The sequence below is a fragment of the Alternaria triticimaculans genome, assembly GCF_023758025.1.
Source record: "Alternaria triticimaculans strain BMP 0046 chromosome Unknown scaffold_4, whole genome shotgun sequence".
Taxonomy (NCBI): domain Eukaryota; kingdom Fungi; phylum Ascomycota; class Dothideomycetes; order Pleosporales; family Pleosporaceae; genus Alternaria; species Alternaria triticimaculans.
Window position 1 is genome coordinate 51,290 of NW_026055961.1, and position 20,099 is coordinate 71,388.

A 20,099-nucleotide genomic window follows, 5' to 3' on the forward strand; every position below is an offset into this window, starting at 1 on the left:
AGTGACTGTTGATCGAGAAGGCTTCGCTTGTAGTCTCTATTCGTCCGACTCTTCGTCCGATTCTTCGTCGTAGTCTCCACTATCAGTCGTTTCCAGTTCGCTGTCGGTCGATTCTACCTGAGGTCCAGAATGCGCTAATAACATCGCTGACATATCGCTGTCGGTCTCCTCCTCATTTATGCCATCTTGCTCGTCGCGCAAGTCTTTCAAGTTGTACCAATTTCCTTGGGTCTGACAGAAGACATACGTCTCGATTAGGAGATCAAACGACAGCACATTCCAGATCGGCTCTACGTCGTTCGTAAAGGACGATGCAGATGAGCCAACTTCGTCGCGACACGTCAATGTGATCTTCCACAAAGCCGAGGGCAGCTTGGCTTGAAAGCCTAAAGCCGGATCGTCTTGATATCCTGGGGGCTGGAAGCGCTCTACCTGTGCCCATTCGTCTATGTCTGATTGAGGGTACAGGATTTCCAACGTCTCGAGCTTTGGTGGCAAATCTCTCGGCTGGCAGCAGTTTTCCAGGAAACGATCCGCCTCCGCATTGAAAATGAACAACTGTGGAATGGTGAGATGCTTGAGGTTGGTGAAGTGTTTAAACGATCTCTTTTGGTTCGTCAACAATTCCAGCAGCCATTCTAAATCCGAGTCGTCATCGGTAATCTCATGCGTGATGGCAAGCCTTTCTAGACTGTCTCGCATGCTATCAAGTTGATCTATGAGATAGCCAGCATCAAGCTGGGTATCTCGATCGTCAGTGAGGTGATAGCTGTCGTTGATACTGCGCGGGCGAATGTTAGCAGAGGCAACGTATACGATGCACTAACAAACTCACAGCTGCATTTTGAGACTTCGTAGGCGGCTGCAGTCGAGAGCTTCGAAAAGGTCACTGAGTTGGATTTCCGCCTTCTCAACGAGGGGACGCTCTGCAAATTGTATCGAGACACTCAAGGCTAGATCATCAAGGTTCTCGGCGCCCTGTAGACACCCACGACCGTTGAGACGCAGGATGGTACCAATGGAAATCGTTTTTAGATCGAGGCTTTTAAGATTCTCGTAGTGAATGCCAGACTTCAGCAAGTGCGTGTCGCTCGTAGTCAAATGTCGAAGCGTGCCCCAACCGTGAATAATGCTAGCAGGGGCGAACATTCCCCCGAAAAGCCCGGAGATGCACTCGCCTGAAGGTGGACCGCGAGCATGATCTTTCACCCAGACATCAAGGTGTGTGAGGTTGGGAAGCAGTACGAGCAGCAGTCCAGCAAATCCCGACTCTATCGAGTTTCGAATGGTCCGATGCCAAGGATGCGACGCAGTATACCCCATCTGTTCCAGCTTTGCCAAGCTTCGCACGCGTAAAGACACGAGGTCGAAGTCCTGCACCTCGCAAAGCTTGGCGATATTTTTGCGAATTGTCCCAACGCGTAGGGTTCTGACTTTTGTCGCAAGGTCTGCGCGGTCCAGGAGAGTACGCAGCAGCTGCAGAAGGGAGCTCACCTTGGGGTGAATCCCACATGACATGGACAGGTTTACTGTGGTGTAAAGGGCATCTTGGGCGACAGAGCGAAATCTGCGGGACGTGAGACTTAGGTCCTTGAGGGACGTGGGTGCAGCCGAGTCGGGAAGATAAGAGGCGACGTGCAGCAGTAACTCTTCCGGCAGCTGGTAGATGGGCGGGTCATCGTAAGGCGTCATAGTGGACCTCATGCTTAGATTAGTGGGCGGTAGCATAGCAGGCAAAGTGATGTTGATGCTCTGCTGAGTGGCTTGCTCGGTTTTCGATTTCGCGGTGAAGCTCGCTCTCGGTTGACTGTAGCAAAGACCTTGACGAGATCAACCGTTCCGTATCATTCGCCACTCCACGTTGAATGCCCTGGATTCCTCAGGACGGTGCTGTCGGGTAAATACAATGATCAAAGCACTGTCGTAACTTGATGCTGAAGTGTGGCGCTGACGTGCCAGATGGGTGACCGCGATGAACAAGCCCTGGTGAAATTGCGATCGCGGGATGGTGCGACACGATGACGTAATCACTTAGAGATGGCGGGCACACGCACAAAGCTGCGGGACTACACGCTGAAGAAAGTTAACAACGCTTAATCTAGATTGAACACTACATACGACTCGAAACTCAGATTTTCTTCTGCGCCCTCTTTTCTCTCAACCACATCTTGAGCAGGAACAGCAAGCTCGTCACCACACCCATGCCGCTCAGTCCGACGCTAACGTACATGGCGCCGCGATAACCGTGCAGTTCATCCTCCGCCGTTCTTCCGCCATTGTTGACGTGCACCTCCACTGTTCCTGCGATGCCAACCCCGATACTGATACTGTAGTTCACGATCGTATTGACCAAACTCGCTGCCATGCCTTGGTGCTTTTTAGCGACAGCATTACTCATGATCAACGTGCCGGCAGGAAAGCTCATGTCCATGCCCCATGGGATGATGAGCGTGGTAACAAAGGTTTGCGCCCAGTAGATCTGGTTGACGGGGAGTGTAGCAACGAGAATGTTGCCCGTCAAAAAGGCTAGCATGCTGATAAGCATGACCCAACCTGGGCCGATGCGCGAGATGACACGGCCAGTGGTGACCGCAGCGATGAAGCCGGATATCACGACAGGGCAGAGATGAGCCATTGTGAGAAGCGGAGACTCGCCACGCAGCTGCTGGAGCATTTGGATGAAGTAATAAACCCAGATACCTACAGCTGTCGTTAGTCATGCGCTCTGACAAAGATATTTGGAAGCCAACTTACCGAAAGCAGCCCAGCCACATGCTATGCAAGTCAACACGAACGAGACATCCGTACTGAGCGCATCAAACGGAATGAGAGGCTTCTTGGCGACTTTGATCTCGATCCAAAAGAAGAGCGGAAAGAGAAGAAGGCCGACTATTAGCAAGACGTAGATGTAGGGGTGTCCCCATCCAAAACCAGGCGCTTGATTCCAGGCAAAGTTGAACAGGATCATGGCGGTAATGCCCACACTTGCGCCGAGTAGGTCAAGCTCACGAACTCGTTCCCTGTGCGAGAGATTGCGAACTTCCGGATCGAGCGGTACTGAGGGGAGGATGAAGATCGACAAGATTGCAAGGCAGAACAGCGCAATGCCGAACGTCCAGAATGCCCACGGCCACCACAAGAGCGCCCACAGACCAGCAAACGCGCCGCCAGCTATACCGCCACCTAAGGAACGTTAGGCAATATCCATAAGGCAATGGACAAATACATACCGGGTGCGCATGCTCCAAACAGCGAGAACACCATATCCTTCCTCTTCCCCTCGTTATACGTCGCGCCTAGTAGGCCAAGCGCATTGGGCAGTAATATTGCCGGTCCAATACCTCCCAGCACGCGCGAGAAGATGAAAAGCACCTGGCCACCATTACCTTCAATGTATACGCTGCATCCGGCTACTATCATCCAGACGCCAAACCAGATATAGCCGATGATCAACATGTTCTTGTATCCGAAGAGATCTCCGCAACGGCCAGATAGCAGGATGAAGGTACCGACTGTCAACGAATAACCCGCTATCAGCCACGACAGGACACCGGGGTCGGTGATACCAAGATCGGATCCGATGATATGCAAGATATTGAGAGTGCCGAGCAGACCTGCTTGTGTGACGAACTGAGCAGAGCAGAGCAAACCGACAAAGAAAGCTTCGCGGAGTGGAGACATGGTCTCTGCGATTGACTTCGTCTTTGCGAGTTCCAGGTCCTGCTGTTTGGAAGCATGCGCAGAATGCGTAGAGTTGCGGCGGTCCATGTCTTCGTGGGAGTCGCTGTCGTCAAAGTCTTGGTCGGAGGTAGACGAGAACTTCTCGCCTGTTGGCTCTAAAGAGCGTCTTGGTTCCTCCATTTCGAGATGGTTCGACGGCGTGACCGAGGAAAGCGCCTGCTGTAGTGTGTCTTCTCGAGACTACCGTGAAACACTCTTGTTATCGCGAAAGATCGTGACTGTTAACTTGTGCTGGATGAACTTCAAATTCTGCGGCTATGTCGTTTTGGCTGTACGTTCCGAGATGGTACCGCGATGACGACAGTGCCCGTCGATTCTCAACGACGCGTCTCGAGGCGAAAGCAGGTGATGTCTGTGTAAAAGTGACTATCGCGATCCAAAGAGCTTGTAGAAGTATGTGTGCAAAGGTGATCACAGCGCGATGCGCGTTCTAGTTTGGCGCCCATCGCTCCTGACATTCTTCTGAGCAATCTTCAACGTTCTTTACGTGAGCGCGGAATTGCGTCTGTCAGGCAAAGAAAAGCGGGTCGGCCGAGTTTCAACCGCGGTCAAAGTCAGGATCTGATAACGCGCAAAGACGTTTTTCTTCGGAAAAAAGCGGGTTCGGATGCGCAACCAAAGATCTAGATTCAGCAGCGGATTTATGGGTGCTTGTGATGCTAAGTAAGCCACATCATAAGCATGTGTAACAAGAGCGCGGAAAACGGCCGTTTGGAGCTTGTTGCGAGGACGGCTAAAACATTCATCCGCAGGCGCACAACCCTGGAAGCACAATCTCATCGACCAGCCCGAACCAGGACCAGGCCGCCGTCTGAGTCAAAGGCGCACTCTCTCCATTCTATTCAGATGCATCGGTTTTGCCGCACGATGTTCACGCAAGATCATGCGACTATCTACCGTCCCTTATCCTCATAAACCCTCACTCCAAGAACCTTCCAGACAGCCCAACTATGCCCCCCAACCCATATCGGCCCACCCCTCCAAAGCGGCAACACATCGTCTCTCCCCCGTCTCCTCTTAACAACAGGCTCCTCCCACTCCCCCTGCTGAAACCTCTCGACATCATCCCTCCTAACAGTATGCGTCCTTGCACTAGCCGCCATCGTCCAAAACCCCACCACATGCCCCTGATCGATCTTGTGCTTCAACCAGCCCTTGCCCTGGCTCTCCTCGACGCTATTGTTGAGAAGAGATAGCAGTTCGGTGCAGGTATAATCGGCTTTTCCCTTTGGTAGAGTGACGGAGCTCAATTGTGTGCGATGTGCTGACGCTGGGATCTTATCGACGATGATGGGGGACCAGAGGAAGGGGAAGGGCGCGTACATGAGCCGGAGGGATAGGCTCAGCAGGACTGCGACGGGGAAGTCTAGGCCGATTGATACGCCTGCGCGGAGGGCGGATCCGAAGGTAAGCCGGGGTGGAGATGTGGGTGTCGAGAAGAAGAGGAGATGTCTCTGGAACGCGGAGTACGTGGGACGAGACATGGTTACGATGTGCCGTCTTCTTGGAGGGCCCGCGACGCGTCGAGGTTGTTGAGAATGTGCATATCTGCGGGACAAAAGTATGGTTTCGCGTGTATAAGTCATGACGTCACGTGTAACCAGTGCACACCATGATAATGTGGAATGTGTCGGTATCTATGTATTGATTTCCTGGAGCACACATAAGTTCTACAGATACCATAATTATCGTATACGCATCATTGTGATGCTTGTATTGACGCGACTATCTTGCCATTGATTAAAGCATCACCAAACTTCCTACAACCGCAGCAATCATTGCACTGCCCAAAACGCTCGCGGAGAGACCACCCGACGCAGCCGCGGTGTAAGTCGGCATGGGCATGCCCGTACCAGAAGGTGTACTTCCATTGGTCGATGTGCCGTTACCAGCTAGATCTGGGAACAGATAGCTAGTGTTGGCATCGACAACGATCCAGTTTCGCACCAGGGCCGTTCCATTCATGACAGACTCCCACTGCTCCGCTGTGCACTGACCGGGGTCAAGAACGTAGCATTGCGTGCCTTCGTCGACAATGGGTTCGTTGGTGATGTTGTACACGTCACTTGGTCCTTCGCTGGCGTAGTCGGGGGTCTCGGTCGTAGAGATGTTGCCGGTGCTGATGTCGCGGTTGAAGAGAGCGCGTGTAAAGATCTTGTATGCGGTTTCCGGTTGGTAGGCTGGTACTTCATGACCAGCTTCGTACACTCGCGTAAAGGATAGATTGCCGTATTGACGCACTTGGCCACCGATGTAGGTGTCGTTCACGACGACAGGCGCGTATCCGGCATCCGCGAATGAAGTGGCGTTGTCGTAGGGGATAGCAAGCGAGAGCAGTTCACCACCGTACCCTAAACGTTGCAAAGTGTCAGTTCATGTCTCAAACGCAGCCTTCTTGGGGCAATACTGACAATTGCAGGCATAGTCTCGGTCACCATACACCAGTGTGACCTTGATACCCTCTTCGAGAAGATACGCTAGATCCTCCTTCCAACCTGGACGTGGATAATCGCCAATACCTCGGAATGCCCGCGACACGGCCGAGTTTGATTGAGTCCAGTTGAGAGGTACACCAAGTCCCTGCTGTACATGTGGCTGATTCAGCCAGCCTTGGTACCATGGTGGTGGGAATGCAGCTGCGCCGGGGGCGGAGATATCGTAGTAGTTGAGGTCGGTATCAAAGTAAGGATCACGGATCGTTTCGGAACAGAATGTCTCTGCAGCCTCGCACACCTCGTTGACGGTCTCGTTGTAGCCTTGGTTTGTAGGGTCGTATACAAGACTTATGTTACGACATTCTTCAATCTGATCGAGACAACCTCCTTCCTTGTAAAGGTTGTCGAGCACTTCCTCATAGCGCGATTCGTTCACAGCCTTGATACCGTACGTGTTGTTGTACTGCATCCTTGGGTAAGCGGGCCATTGGACATAACGATCAATGCAGCCATTGATGATCAGTAGCGTGTCGAGGTGCAGTAGATGGGTCTGTCCAGCTTCGCTCCACGTCCCGTTTTCGATTTTCTCGTTCTGCTCCTGGAAGTATGCTGCGAACGCTGGTCCATAACGACCTCCGTAAGACTCAGTCGCAATAGAGATTCTGTCATCATTTGGCTTGTGCTCAGGAAATTCCTGGAACCAGACTTGGGCGAAGTTCCAGAGCGCTCGTGCAGAGTTCTCAGTACCACGTGTGGTGAGGTTGGAGTTTTCGCTAGGGTAGGTGCCGACATAGAAGCTGTTGTTTTGAGGAGGAACAGGGCCGTTGCCGAAGTCTACAACCTCAAGATCGCCGGTGTCTAGATTGGTGGTGATGTTGACCAGGCTGTCATAGCTCATGCCAACCTGAACGGGCTGGTCGAGGTAAAGCATGTTGACTGTCTCCGTTAGCCGTGATTCTGAGGAGTCGAGATGCTGCGCCATGGACTTGCTCACCCTCGTTGTTCCATGACCACTCGTTCAGGTAGGTACTGTTGGAGTCGGCGCCGATGAAACATGGTCCGTTCTCACGCAGAAGTCCAACGAAGGAACTGGAGCCAGGTCCACCTGATGGTGTCAGTCAACGTCGCAATGAGTACTTTCCAAGCTGTTTACCATTCATCCAGATGGAGAGAGGGGCATTGGCAGGATCTTTCCTCGATTCAAAGAACCAAAAGTAGGTGTTGATCTCGTAGGTTTGGTTCTCGACACCGAGATCGGCAAGTGCTCCAGCTGGGAGGTGAACATAGCCGGAGAAGCTTCGGACGCCTTCTGTGGTTTCACAGAGGTCGGTCTGGGGTCATTAGTAGCTGGATCAGGCACTGTGTGGAGGATGGCCTACCTCCTTGTATGAGATCGTGACACCCTCATCAAGTTGCGATTCAAGAACGGTCACGCCCTCTGGTGTCGGAGGAAACTGAGCGTTGACAACCCCACTCAGAAGCCCAGCTGCTCCAAGAAGCGACAGCCTGAATGCAACCATGATCGCTGCGGTAGGAGGAGATCGAGCTCTTCAATCTGCTGCGGGCAGAGGCTACGGAAGTACCACAAGTGCCAACTTTATACAGAGTCCGTGACATTGGGGTACCTTGACTCGTCTGCCTGGCAACCATGTACAAGCCTGCAAGTGCCTGCATGTCAGACATTGAGCTTCCTGGTTGAGCTATAGCGCATGTATCGCCGCAGCGGCACCGACCTGAGGCACCCAGTTCATGACGTCGAATGGCATTCTAGCGACGTGATACGGGCGGGGACAATGCAGGGCCAAGGCTGCCAAGGAGGCTTTGCGTCACTTGTTCATTCGGTAATGTCTTAGTTGGTCGGCTACCGGTTGCGGAGGAGAGTTGGATCTTTGCTGCGAAGCGTTTGTGGAAGGTGATGAGGGTTGCCGGCGATAAGAAGCCAACGTTCCGGAAATGGCGGGGAGCTTTCCTCGGCGGTGTTCCGCGCCTCCAGCTCCAGCTGGTCGAGCTCTTCGCACGCTGCGAAGACGATGATAGCCAAGCCCTCGTCGACGTACAAGCAACTCAAGCAAGAAACGGCGGACGACTGCCAATGCCACTAACTATACTGGAAGTCGGCGTCTGATTGGAGTCATTCCCCGGATGATTCACGTCGTTCAGGTCGAAGTTGAGAGACGGGAGACGTGGGATTTCTTTTCCATTTGATGATCCAAAATACTGATATACAGGGGATACGGTTGTAGCTCGGTAGTCGGTATGCTGCAAATATACGAACAATAATCAATAACAATCCTGAAGACGGGCCTCATGCGAGTAACCTCTGCGCCACGCAACGCCAATCGCAATTGTTTTCCAAAAGCAGCCTCTCTGGTATGCGCACAAATTCCAGATCGCAACGATACGCCCTATCTCCTCCAAACTCGGTACCAACAGAAGTGAAGATTGGGTATCTGCCAAAACAACGGTGCCAACTCAAACCGGCGCACCCCAAGCTGCTCGCAGGCGACGCGCGAGTTGGATGTCCTTTTGCTGTATGGTAACGCGCTTGGCGTGGATGGCGCAGAGGTTGGCGTCGTGGAAGAGGTTGACGAGGAAGGCTTCGGTGGCTTCTTGGAGGGCGACGATGGCTTGACTCTGCCATCTGTTGGGCCCGTCTTCGGTTGTGACTGTTTGCGCAATCTCGCGGACCTGGAGGCATGTTAGCTGACTGTCGCAAGGGTGTCTGGATGAAGGGTCCTCACGAGGCGCTGGAATGGGAGCTTCAGGAGCAGCAGGTCGGTTGACTTCTGGTAGCGCTTGATCTCACGGAGAGCGACGGTGCCGGGCTTGTAACGCTTCTTTGCGCGATCGGGAGCGGGTCCTGCTTGTCCAACTGCGCAATGGTCAGCTGGGGTGCGCAGACTTGACTATTCGGCGCACTACGTACGTCTCTTGCCCGACTCCTTCCTTCCTCCGACACTCGCTCGTCCACCTCGCGACGGTCGCGCCTTGTTCTTTCTGGTGGGAGATTTGGGAGACATGTTGGTTTTGGTGTGTAAGGATATCGCGCGATGTGTCGGGGTCCAGGTGGATCAATTGGAGCGTGGGATTGGCGACGAGGGAGGGTTCACGGCGCGTGCACGGCGCGAAAAGTCGCGAAGCTCAAGCGCGTCAAGATCAACAAGACGAACGGTCGGCACGTCGTCGTCAGGTATATCGATGAGATGGCGTACGAGGGTCGCGGTAGTGAACGGGGCACGGGCGCATCGTCCTTCGCGATTCTGACCGTCTGCCGACGCGACTGGGACGAGGGGCTGGTGCTGTGGCTGGTTCGCATTCACCCAGGGCAGGGCAGGAGCTTGGACCCCGACGCCCGGCGGGCGGAAGGTGCGATCGCGTGCTGTTAGTCCTAGCGCCTTGGCGGCCCGTCGGACAAGTTACGTAGCCACATGGGCCCCATCGTTCACACGCTCGGAAAGCGGCTGCGTTTGCTGAGCGACACTTGGCCTTTCGCTGCTTACTTAGGTATCTGAGTGCAGGCGCTGCAACTTGCCTCTTTCCCTCATTCTTCATCCTGTGTTATCCCTAGAGCGCCCAACCCAGCATGGCGAATGTTCTGCAAGGCGGGGACGGCATGATGGGAGGGGCCGGAGGCTTTCCGCTCGAGCAGTGGTTCTACGAAATGCCCGTGTGCACGCGCTGGTGGATGACGGCGGCGCTGAGTGCCAGTGTGCTGGTGCAGTGCCATATCATCTCGCCCTTCCAGCTCTTCTACAGCGTGCGCACCGTCTTCTTCAAGAGCCAGGTACCTACCACCACTACCACTGCGACTGTTCCAGCCCGTACTGACCTGCATAGTACTGGCGACTGCTCACCACCTTCTTCTACTTCGGCCCACTCAGCCTCGACCTCCTCTACCACATCTTCTTCCTCCAGCGATACGCGCGCCTGCTCGAGGAATCGTCCGGTCGCTCCACGGCACACTTCGCATGGCTCCTCACATTCGCTTCGACGCTGCTCCTCTGCATCGCGCCCATGTTCTCCATGGCCTTTCTCGGCTCGGCTCTGTCCAGCACCCTCATCTACATCTGGAGCAGGAAGAACCCGGACACCATGCTCAGCTTCCTTGGCCTGCTGGTCTTCAAGGCGCCCTACCTGCCTTGGGTGCTCTTGGCCTTTTCGCTCATCATGCATGGGACGGTGCCCAAGGATGAGATGTGCGGCATCGTGGTCGGCCACAGTACGTCTGCGCTCCCAGCTCTTGTTGACAACAACTAACCTTATCCAGTCTGGTACTATTTCAACGACATCTACCCGCCGCTGCACAACAACCACAGCCCTCTCGATCCTCCCACGTGGTGGCTCCGCCTGATCGAAGGGCCGCCTGTTCCGGCAGAAGAGACTGCCGAAGACGAGGCGCCAAACAATATGGACGCAGGCGGCGAGGACAATGCCGCAGAGGCGGAGCGATAGACGCAATCGTGACAATGTGCATTTACATCTGGCGTTTGGCGAAGACTCACGGATTTGAGATACCCTAGCTGTCTTCGGAGCATTGTTAGCTGCATTGGTTTTGTAGGTACATACATTAGACACCCACTCGTACAACGTGCTACCCTGCCCACGGGATCTTTAGATGTTCATCTCCGGCTGTGTTTTTGTGGTTATCCAATCAAGACGGGCAACGTGCTCTTTGACAGAGGCTCAAGTTGAGGTCGGCTAACCAGCTCCTGCCTATCGTGGCGTAGCACCTTCCTTTCTGGGCTAGCATCCCCATGGACCTGCATATCATCGCTCACGCTCTACAGGGTCTCGATCAAGCATCGTGGCGACGAAACGGCCATGGCCGATACCATCAAAGCTATTGGTCGACTTCGTTGCCGTTCCCAGCTGCTTATAACATCGCATGTCCTCTGCGTGAGCATGACAATAAGCCTCTTTCCTGCTTCACTTCGACCAGCCCGATAACTTTAACATTCAAGATGGCACCATCGAAGTCGCTTCTACCTCTCCTTGCGGCAGTTCCCTATGCCTCCGCTTGGGGTTCCCTCGGCCACACCGCAGTGGCATACATGGCACAGAACCTCGTCTCCCACAAGACGGCCAAGTTTGCGCAGACCCTCTTGAACGACACCTCATCCGCATATCTCGCCAATGTGGCTACCTGGGCTGATAGCTTCCGCTCTGAGCCGGAGGGGAAGTTCAGTTCCGTTCTCCACTACATCGATGCGCTCGACAACCCGCCTGAGAGCTGCAATATCGACTACGAGCGCGACTGTCCTGAGGAGGGTTGCATCGTTTCCGCCATCGCCAACTACTCCAGCCGCGCTTTCCAGAAGTCAGTTGGCATCGTCGAACAGCAAAGAGCCCTGAAATGGGTCATCCACTTCGTCGGCGATGTTCACCAGCCACTCCACGTGGAGAATATCGCCGTAGGTGGTAACCTCATCAACGTCACTTTCAATGGCGCGCGAACGAACCTGCACTCCATCTGGGACACAGCAATCCCGCAAAAAGCCTATGGCAACTTCTCCCAAGCCAATGCATTGGCCCTAGCCAACAACCTCACCGCGGAAGTGAAGCATGGCAAGTTCAAGAAGGAGAGCAAGACGTGGCTCAAGGGACTGAAGGCGAAGGATGCCGTCAGCAGCTCCATGACTTGGGCGCGTGACGCCAACAAGTTCGTGTGCTCCACTGTCATTCCCAACGGCCCTGATGCAGTGTTCGCGCAAGAGCTGTCAGGAGCCTACTGGGACACTGCTATTCCTGTCGTTACGAAGCAACTCGCAAAGGCGGGGTACAGACTTGCCGCGTGGCTGGATGCTCTCGTCGAACTCAACGAGAAGAAGGGTCATGGAAAGTGGGAACGGGAGACGAAGAGGGCGGTCACCCTGCAGCCATGGCAGGAGGAAGCGAGACGGGCCCGACGCGAATTTGGGCCTGACTGCGGTTGCGGCGAGGATCATGCACACTAGAGGGAAATGGTAGACGATTTGGATGGACTTGTACAGTGGAAGGATGTAGACTATGAAGAGTGGACGACGAGACGAGATGATGAGATGATGAGTACGAGATAAATCGGTTAGACAGTGAAAGCTCATACAAGAATAAAACTGAACAGGTCTAGAGCCTACATCGCCGCCAGGTCACCTATCTTGTGTGCTTCCATTTTGATGTAGGCTGTAGGCCTGTTCAGTTTTTTTCTTGGTTGACATGGTGATTACCACCGCATTGATCATGTTGCAGGAGCGAGCGGTCGACATTGCAGACAGTCAAATACAGCAGTGTTGAAGACATCTCGCAGAATACAAGACGTTGCAGTGCGACGCCGAAGTTGCAAGTGGTAGAATGTGCGATATCGAAGTATGCTCATTTAAGTACAAAAAAAGGACATTTACACAGCTTTCAAGCACTCATCGATGATAGCAGACACCTGCAGGCATTCTTCATCGCGCATCTTGTTCGTGAAGACCTGGATGGCAGTCGGTGCACCATCCACGAGCTTGGGATTATCTGCATTGAATACATTAGCTTGCGTCTCAAACCCGTACAAAGAGTCAAGACGGCGACTTACAACTCGGGCCTACTTGGCCAGGGCCCATGACAAAGGGCTCAGCATCCAGAGCGCTTGAGGCTTTACCAAAGGGAAGTACGCATGCGGGATACTGGCTTGACGTTAACAATGCTCTCTACAGCCACTTCGAGATGGGTAAGCATGACTTACATCCAATACGTTCAACAGTAGCGTATACGGCGGTAACCCGTATGTATCGTGCGCGACCGCCGTGTGCTGTGCAGCCGGACCGATTACCCCGTCCAATCTCTCCTCCTTCCACATCTTCCTCCACCCATCTTGGATAGCATCCCGCTTGACATTGAGCGCAGCTAATTTCTTGATGCCCTCCAGGCCCTTGCAGTCGTCCAAGAAGTCACACTTGAAAGAATGGAAAACCTCCATGGACTGAATAACCGAAGGAACAACAGGCTCACCACTAGCGGCTACATGCGTCGGGGGAGTGTCGTCAAGCATAAAGAAGGCAAACGCGAGTGCTAGCGCATTGGCGACCTGAGCGCGCGCCGGCGCGATAGGAACCACCTCGTGGCCCTTTGCTTCGAGCGCGCTGACAGCTTGTGCTAGCGCTCTTTTAACCGGCGGATGCAAGGGGAAGGCTGAGTCCTCGGCCAAAAGACCCAGTCTTAGCTTCGGCGCGCTCGGTGGTACTTCTAGGCTTCTCCAAGGAACGTCGAGAGCAGAGGCGTCGTACAAGGCCGGTCTCACTGATAGGAGTGACCGACACAGAATGCCTAGAGCTTGTATGTCGTTTGCGAGGGGACCAGCGGACGGGTTGAAAAAGTTGTTGCCAGCGGATACGGGCGATATTTGTCCGCCATCTGGAATGCGCGCTGTAGAGGGCTTGAAGCCGTAGGTGCCACAGCAGAGAGCGGGTATGCGGATTGATCCTAGTGTAGATCAGCAAGTCTGATCACTACAACTTCAACGACATGTACTGACCTGCAATGTCTGTTCCAACACCGAGTGGAGATCCTCGAAATCCAACAAGGGCACCTTCGCCTCCGCTCGACCCTCCCGCAGTGAGGGCAGTGTTGTGAGGGTTCAAAGTACGCCCGAAAATGTTGTTCTGTGAGTCAGCCGTCTGTATCCCATTAGTTCATGAGCTTTCTTGATGTCGAGATGGGACAGTGAACTTGCCATCATGGTCTGAGGGATATTGGTCTTGACATATACGACTGCGCCTAGCTCGAGCAAGATATCCACAAGCGGGGAGTTCTCCTTCGACGCCGCATGGTCCAGGAACGAAACAAACCCAATAGTGGCCGCTGAGCCAGCGACCTGGAAAGCGTCCTTGATACTGATGGGTAAACCGTGGAGAGGGCCTACGATACGGCCGCTTGCTCTTTCACTGTCGAGGAAGCGTGCTCGCTCCTGTGCTTCAGGGAAGTATGTCTCTGTAAGGCAAGACAGCTACAACGCTACTTTAGTGGCTTGCCCTTCATTGTGAGTGAGATGGAACTGACCAGCTGCTGTGCCATAGCTGCTCTCTTCGAGAACGCTATGGTAACCTCCAGTGACGACAAAGTACCATCCTTTAGCTGCTTCAACAGCTCTTCAACGGTATACTTCTCGGTAATCTCAAGTTCCTTCTCATTCAACAGTCCCGACTTTCGTGCAATGCCCATCTTCATCAAGCGATTTGGATGTTCCGAAAGCGGCATTTGAAGCATGTCCGTGACTGATGTTGGAAGAAGCCATTCTTTTGGTATCTTCTCGCGACTCGACTGCTGCTTCGCAGCAACTTTACTTTCCCATGAAGCGGAAGCCATATTTGATGAACAAAGGGAATTGCAAAGTCTCGGAAAGATTCAAGTTGGAGAGATACGGGTCGGACGCGTAATATTGGTAATGGCCAGCATCCGGAGATGCTAAGATATGTATATCATTGGAACACTCAGATGCCGTAGTATCTATCCGTAGCTGAATAATGCGGGGTCCAGATCTCGTCCGCATGATCGCGAGGCAAAGTGTTGATATCTGGCCGTGTCGGAGCAACATTTCGTTTCGTGTCTGAGCGGCAGACGTTAGCGCGACACTACCCCACAGCCGCCAGCGCCAAGCCGGTGGGTTATTTAATTCGCAATTCGCCCAATTCGCCCCGTTCGCCTGCGGAAACACGCAATCCGGAGTTCGAGATAGGGATGCGCAGATAACGTACAGAACACAGCTGACACTGCCTCAGCGGTCGCTGTGGTATATATACGCACGAAAGCTCTGGGTAACAGTGGGGAAGCTTTCCACGCAACAAGCTCCATGCCTGTGATAGACAACCTCTTCAACGCGATTATTTTTGTTTCGTACCCTCCTGAGAGCGATGGCCGACAGCAGTGGCTCCAGACCGGATGATGGCACTTTTTGGGCTCCGGGAACGCTACGACTAGAGGATTGTAAGACTCGCATTTGCCGCTGTAAAGACCGCACACTGACTGTCCCGCTGTAGTGACGGGACCCGCAACGGACGTCATCCTCCACCCAGTGCCTAGCACCGAACCAGATGACCCCTTGAACTGGAGCAAATTGCGCAAGACCATCAACTTCGGCTTGACCGGCTTCTTTGTCCTTTGGACATTTGTACAGCTCCAGAGCGGCACGACATCATGGGGTCAAATTGCGCCTGAACTGGGCTTCAGCAACGATCAGCTGAATAATGGAGGCGCTATGAGCTGTGCTGGGCTTGCAGTCGGCTGCATGCTCTTCATGCCGTTCGTACACAAGTACGGACGACGACCTCTGTACCTGCTCAGCTCTGCGCTCCAGTTGAGTGGAGTGTTGTGGCAGACCCAGATGGCGAACTATGGTGACTATTTGGGCAGCAACTTCCTTGCTGGACTGGGCGGTGCTATCAGCGAGGCCGTCATCCAGATCACCATTGCCGATTTGTTCTTCGTCCATCAACATGGAACGATGAACGCATGGTACCTCGTCTTCACGTCCGTGGGTGCCTCCCTCGGCCCGGTAGCCGCCGGCTTCGTTGTGGAGTCGCAGGGCTGGAGATGGATCTGGTGGTGGTGCACAATCTTCCTCGGTCTAAACTTCGTCCTCGTCATGTTCTTTTTCGAAGAGTCCAAGTACGTCCCTTTTCTCAATGGTCAGAGTGTGCCACATACGGCTGGCACTTCTGGCTCGGATGGACTCGAGGACGGCCGTCCCGACTCAGGGCTGCAAAAGGCCACAGACGGCAAAGGCGACGCAAAGCACACCGCCATGGAGCGCATACAATCCCGAATTGACACCTCCTTACCACGAAAGACTTATCGTCAGCGCATGGCCATCGTCACCCCTTCCAATCAACGCATCGGCCATCACTTCTACCAGCCAATCGTTGTCTTGTTCACTTTCCCTGCCGTGGCCTTTGCTGCACTCACTTATGGGACCCTGCTGGCGTGCATGGCATTGATGAGCTCATTACAGGCCGTCTACCTGTTGCAACCACCGTACAACTTTGGAGCCTCTGGCGTTGGACTCATGAATATTGCTCCGTTCGTTGGCACTTTCTTTGGATTCTTCGCGGGTGGTTTCCTGAACGACAGATCGATCATGTACTTCGCTAGGCGGAATGGAGGCATTTACGAACCAGAAATGCGCCTGTGGATCACTCTTATCTCAGCATTCCTACTCCCGGGCGGTATCCTGATGTTTGGGCTAGCCTTAGCCAGGGTATGTTGGTAGCACCTGGCTGTAATGATGGTTCACTAATAGCTTCTTCAGGGCCTGCACTGGATGATATTGGCCGTAGGATTCGGGCTGTTCGGTTTCACATTTGTCCTAGCTAGTGGTGTCGCGCTATCATACGTGACAGATTGCTATCAAGAGGTGAGTCGACAGCTCCCAGTCTATTCGAAGCGGAGTTCCCACTGACATGACAACCTTCAGATCCTCGGAGATGCTATGATAGGCATCGTCTTTGTCCGGAACCTATTCGCCGTGGTCATCCTCTTCGCACTCACGCCGTGGACGAACAATATGGGTATACAGAACGTCTCCATCATCACGGCGGCTGTATGCTTTGCGATCTTGCTAATCCCCATCCCCTTGCTATTGTGGGGCAAGAAGATCAGGGTTGCGACGGCGACGAAATACAAGCGCATGGCAATGCGACAACCAGCCCATAGAACACTTGAGTAGTGTTCGTGATGGGTATCGCATCGCTACGCTGTTCCTGGGAAAAGCAGAGCGGTTAGAGTGTCCCTGCACAAACAACTTCTTATGGTATCTTCATCCCACCCAGATGCTTTCCACCAAGGCATTGTCTTTTGGGCTGTGTGCTCTCCATAGTCGAGAGCTTCATCGTGGAAGCCACGAAACGATCTCGCTCCAATGAATTTGAGCCGTGCTATCTTTGATGACCCAAAATGCCATGAGTTGCTTCTTGACCTTTGTTCGCAATTCTTTCGAAAACTCGATGACGACGTCGATCTTGTCGAGCGCCATTTCGCGCTGAGCAGAATCGACCAGCTCGAAGCAAGCAAATACATATGGAATAATGGCGCCTGGCACCGAGCGCTTGGTGATTTGGAGTATCATCCGCAGCTCTTCGAAGATAGCATTTGAAATGACAGTGCCTCTCGCTGACGCTGTGCCATATGGATGTCGCAGTCGATGTACGATAAGCAGCACCGACCAGCGATATAGTTTGGCTTGAGACATGATGCTAGCCACCTCTTCCTGCAAAAAACGACTGATTTGCTCAACGGGCAGGATTGGCGTCCAGGCCTCGACGGCGACTTCGATGTCGTTCAGAGCTTGCGTAATCTCAGATAGATCAAGGTTCGGATTCTGGCGTAGCGAGTCGGTGATCTTGCAAACATCGTAAAGATACGGTAGCATAGGCCAGGCAATTCCCATATATCGATCAACCATGTCATCGGTCTCTTGGACTTCGAGCCGCAGGGTTGGAGCCTCGCCCCGTATGATGCACTCTTCGGTCTCCGCCTGAATGAGGCAGATGACGAAGGCCTGACAGTCCGGACTGAGCTCCACTGTCGATTCGTATATGGGCTTGATGATGTCGAGAGTGTGTCGACAGATCTCTAATGAGCTCCCGGATATGTGCAGGGCAAACGTGATGGCGCTCACTGCAAGCATCAACACGGTCTGAACGTCTCCAGGGTCGACGGCTTTAACAGACCGTAAAGTGGAAACGGCAGAGGCAGCCCGCCTGTGGCCAATGACTCGGTCCTCATGGTTTGGGCCAGGCTCGTACTCGCAAGCTAGGAGGGCCGCGGTGGCTATCAACGAATCTTGTACCCACGACGTTGCGTTGTGGAGCTGACGCGCGAAGGCTTTGTGGTGGCAGATGCGGAAGCTTGGCGCGATGAGGAACTGGTCGATGCGCGTTTGGCCTTGGGATACGCCCTTGACGAGGTGCATCTCCCGCTCACTCAGATCCGCGAACGGGGATGGAGCCCTGGGCAGCGCGACTATGTCCCAATCCGGCATCGCTGGGCTCGCGGCCGAGGCTGGGCATCTGGGTGACGAAGAAGCAACAGAAAGGCTGTCGCTCCGAGCCGTCTGTAGCGGGCTGCGTGTCGTACCCTCGGTGCGCTGATACCGAGGTTTGCGGCCAGCAGTGCCAACTGGTCGTAGGGTCTGGCATGAGTTGCGGAGGCGTTGGCATCGCTCGCAGGCATCCTGGCCGGGGACGCGCCTGCATCTCTCTTTCACGGCATGGCACCTGTCGCATGCTCGTCTTGCTGGCGGTCTGGCCATCGCGGACGCTCTCCGGTGGGTCGCAGTGGATACATGCTCAGTGAAGGGTGGTGTCTGGAGAGCAGGCAAGGTAGCTGAAACACCGGCGGGTGCTGAGTAACGAAACACGTGCCGTCCGGCAATCCCCGCGTCGCTGGCTTCGATCAACCGAGAAAGACATCGACCTGGGATCTTGTTGTATACACTGGGATACATTTGTGAGTTGATAATACGATCATGATGTAAGTATTTATTTTGCTCGTATTCGTCGCGTGTCGAGTCTTGGTAAGTTAGTGAGAGCTTCATGGAAGGAACGCCCCGCAGACTGGAGCTTCATGGGCGTTCACGGAAAGCACGCGTCTCTATGACGCGGCTGCCATGGAGGGAAAGCACGACAGTCATCAACATCGCGACTGGGTAAAACTTCCAAGGTTTGCGAGGCCAATATCGACGTTCTGCTCATCCACCATCCCTCATCACTCATCCACCATCACTCATCCTCATCTCATCTCTGATCTCATTCCTCATTCTCATTCTTCCTCTCTTATCTCTCATCAATACCCCGAAACAGAAGAAACAACAGAAGAAACCGAAACCGTCTGCAGCGGTGTTGGAGACAAGGCTTCAGACTGCATACACTAGCTTCACTGCACGAGCCCCGGCAACTCTGAAGCCAATCGAAGTACCTATCGACATCGGTTCCCTGGCAGAATGGGTGACTCTGCTCAACACGCCGACTGAGTTTGGGCTCCCGCTAAGTTCGCGGAGGACCGAACAGACCCGGGCCAAATCGACACCGCCATGGACCTCACCAACTGGGGTGTCGCATACCTTGAGAACGTTATGCCTGCACCAGTCAAGGCAAACATGGCGATGAAAGAAAGGCTCAAATCACCTGCTAGCGAATCCATGATGACCAATAGCTCTCCACCGCCTCTTAGTCAGTATCCAGCAGATGATGGCCCGCTCCCGTGCACGTCGTCGCTCCACTTCAACGACTGCAGCGGCACAGCAGATGATTTCGCCTCTGCCCCTGACAGAACGACTAGCGAGACCGCGATGTCTCTTGTCAAGCCATTGGAGGATCTGACCGATGAGATACTATCAGCGCTCTGCCTCTGTCTCCAGAGGAAGCAATGTGGATGCTGGGCGCGGGTGACTCAAGCCAACTTGGCGAGTACGAAGAGTAGGTGGTGCAATTATACAACGATACAGCTGCTTACCGTAGACAGCGGCCTCATGATCGAACCGCGCGATGAGCAATATCTGCCGTCGCCTGAAGACTGGATGTGTACACCAGACGGAGACCTGGCGCACGGCATCGTAGACGAGCAAGCCGACGACAACCCAGCCTTCCAATAGCCTACCGAAGCGTCGGAGGAAGCCATGACACCCCGGACCCCTCGCCTTCGGCTGGTGATGCCAAACAAGCCGGCCCTCAAGCCACGAGAGTTTGGTGAGACAGACCTACCAGGAGTTCTATGCATTCCGCCGAGCGATGACTTTAATAACCACCACGGTTGTGTCCACTTCGACAGCATTTTGGACATCGGTGGAAGCTGTTCTTGGAACAAGGGATGACTTTGACCGGGGCATGTTGATGTCGGAAAAGACCGCAGAGACGATTACAAGGGCGACGAAAACCGTGCCGCTCGATACGCCGGGCACGCGGAGGTGACGAT

The 20,099-nt window shown here is 53.9% G+C and overlaps 11 protein-coding genes across 11 annotated transcripts; 4 read left to right on the top strand and 7 right to left on the bottom strand.

Annotated features, from left to right (window-relative positions):
• Positions 1-36: 36 nt before the first annotated feature.
• Positions 37-1,704, bottom strand: J4E78_003628 (uncharacterized protein; the record flags this gene model as incomplete). The annotated part of the gene is made up of 2 exons (XM_049364265.1): positions 37-781; positions 836-1,704. 2 exons carry the CDS (start codon positions 1,702-1,704, stop codon positions 37-39), a joined length of 1,614 nt encoding a protein of 537 aa, XP_049223343.1.
• A 424-nt stretch (positions 1,705-2,128) lies between these two features.
• On the bottom strand, positions 2,129-3,861 carry J4E78_003629 (uncharacterized protein; the record flags this gene model as incomplete). The annotated part of the gene is made up of 3 exons (XM_049364266.1): positions 2,129-2,700; positions 2,755-3,183; positions 3,231-3,861. The coding sequence occupies 3 exons, from the start codon at positions 3,859-3,861 to the stop codon at positions 2,129-2,131; spliced, it is 1,632 nt and encodes a 543-aa protein (XP_049223344.1).
• A 773-nt stretch (positions 3,862-4,634) lies between these two features.
• Positions 4,635-5,225, bottom strand: J4E78_003630 (uncharacterized protein; the record flags this gene model as incomplete). Its single annotated transcript, XM_049364267.1, has 1 exon — positions 4,635-5,225. One exon carries the CDS (start codon positions 5,223-5,225, stop codon positions 4,635-4,637), a length of 591 nt encoding a protein of 196 aa, XP_049223345.1.
• Positions 5,226-5,481: 256 nt separating this feature from the next.
• Positions 5,482-7,696, bottom strand: J4E78_003631 (uncharacterized protein; the record flags this gene model as incomplete). The annotated part of the gene is made up of 5 exons (XM_049364268.1): positions 5,482-6,092; positions 6,153-7,112; positions 7,171-7,281; positions 7,330-7,507; positions 7,556-7,696. The coding sequence occupies 5 exons, from the start codon at positions 7,694-7,696 to the stop codon at positions 5,482-5,484; spliced, it is 2,001 nt and encodes a 666-aa protein (XP_049223346.1).
• A 952-nt stretch (positions 7,697-8,648) lies between these two features.
• Positions 8,649-9,196, bottom strand: HH3V_1 (histone H3-like centromeric protein hH3v; the record flags this gene model as incomplete). Its single annotated transcript, XM_049364269.1, has 3 exons — positions 8,649-8,864; positions 8,918-9,048; positions 9,103-9,196. The coding sequence occupies 3 exons, from the start codon at positions 9,194-9,196 to the stop codon at positions 8,649-8,651; spliced, it is 441 nt and encodes a 146-aa protein (XP_049223347.1).
• A 563-nt stretch (positions 9,197-9,759) lies between these two features.
• Positions 9,760-10,628, top strand: J4E78_003633 (uncharacterized protein; the record flags this gene model as incomplete). The annotated part of the gene is made up of 3 exons (XM_049364270.1): positions 9,760-9,960; positions 10,014-10,395; positions 10,444-10,628. The coding sequence occupies 3 exons, from the start codon at positions 9,760-9,762 to the stop codon at positions 10,626-10,628; spliced, it is 768 nt and encodes a 255-aa protein (XP_049223348.1).
• A 509-nt stretch (positions 10,629-11,137) lies between these two features.
• J4E78_003634 (uncharacterized protein) lies at positions 11,138-12,130 on the top strand (the record flags this gene model as incomplete). Its single annotated transcript, XM_049364271.1, has 1 exon — positions 11,138-12,130. The coding sequence occupies one exon, from the start codon at positions 11,138-11,140 to the stop codon at positions 12,128-12,130; it is 993 nt and encodes a 330-aa protein (XP_049223349.1).
• Positions 12,131-12,549: 419 nt separating this feature from the next.
• Positions 12,550-14,498, bottom strand: J4E78_003635 (uncharacterized protein; the record flags this gene model as incomplete). The annotated part of the gene is made up of 5 exons (XM_049364272.1): positions 12,550-12,668; positions 12,730-12,820; positions 12,880-13,616; positions 13,863-14,139; positions 14,193-14,498. 5 exons carry the CDS (start codon positions 14,496-14,498, stop codon positions 12,550-12,552), a joined length of 1,530 nt encoding a protein of 509 aa, XP_049223350.1.
• Positions 14,499-15,043: 545 nt separating this feature from the next.
• J4E78_003636 (uncharacterized protein) lies at positions 15,044-16,854 on the top strand (the record flags this gene model as incomplete). Its single annotated transcript, XM_049364273.1, has 4 exons — positions 15,044-15,116; positions 15,170-16,386; positions 16,438-16,542; positions 16,603-16,854. 4 exons carry the CDS (start codon positions 15,044-15,046, stop codon positions 16,852-16,854), a joined length of 1,647 nt encoding a protein of 548 aa, XP_049223351.1.
• Positions 16,855-17,013: 159 nt separating this feature from the next.
• J4E78_003637 (uncharacterized protein) lies at positions 17,014-18,168 on the bottom strand (the record flags this gene model as incomplete). The annotated part of the gene is made up of 1 exon (XM_049364274.1): positions 17,014-18,168. One exon carries the CDS (start codon positions 18,166-18,168, stop codon positions 17,014-17,016), a length of 1,155 nt encoding a protein of 384 aa, XP_049223352.1.
• Positions 18,169-19,218: 1,050 nt separating this feature from the next.
• J4E78_003638 (uncharacterized protein) lies at positions 19,219-19,779 on the top strand (the record flags this gene model as incomplete). Its single annotated transcript, XM_049364275.1, has 1 exon — positions 19,219-19,779. The coding sequence occupies one exon, from the start codon at positions 19,219-19,221 to the stop codon at positions 19,777-19,779; it is 561 nt and encodes a 186-aa protein (XP_049223353.1).
• Between the last annotated feature and the right edge of the window lie 320 nt (positions 19,780-20,099).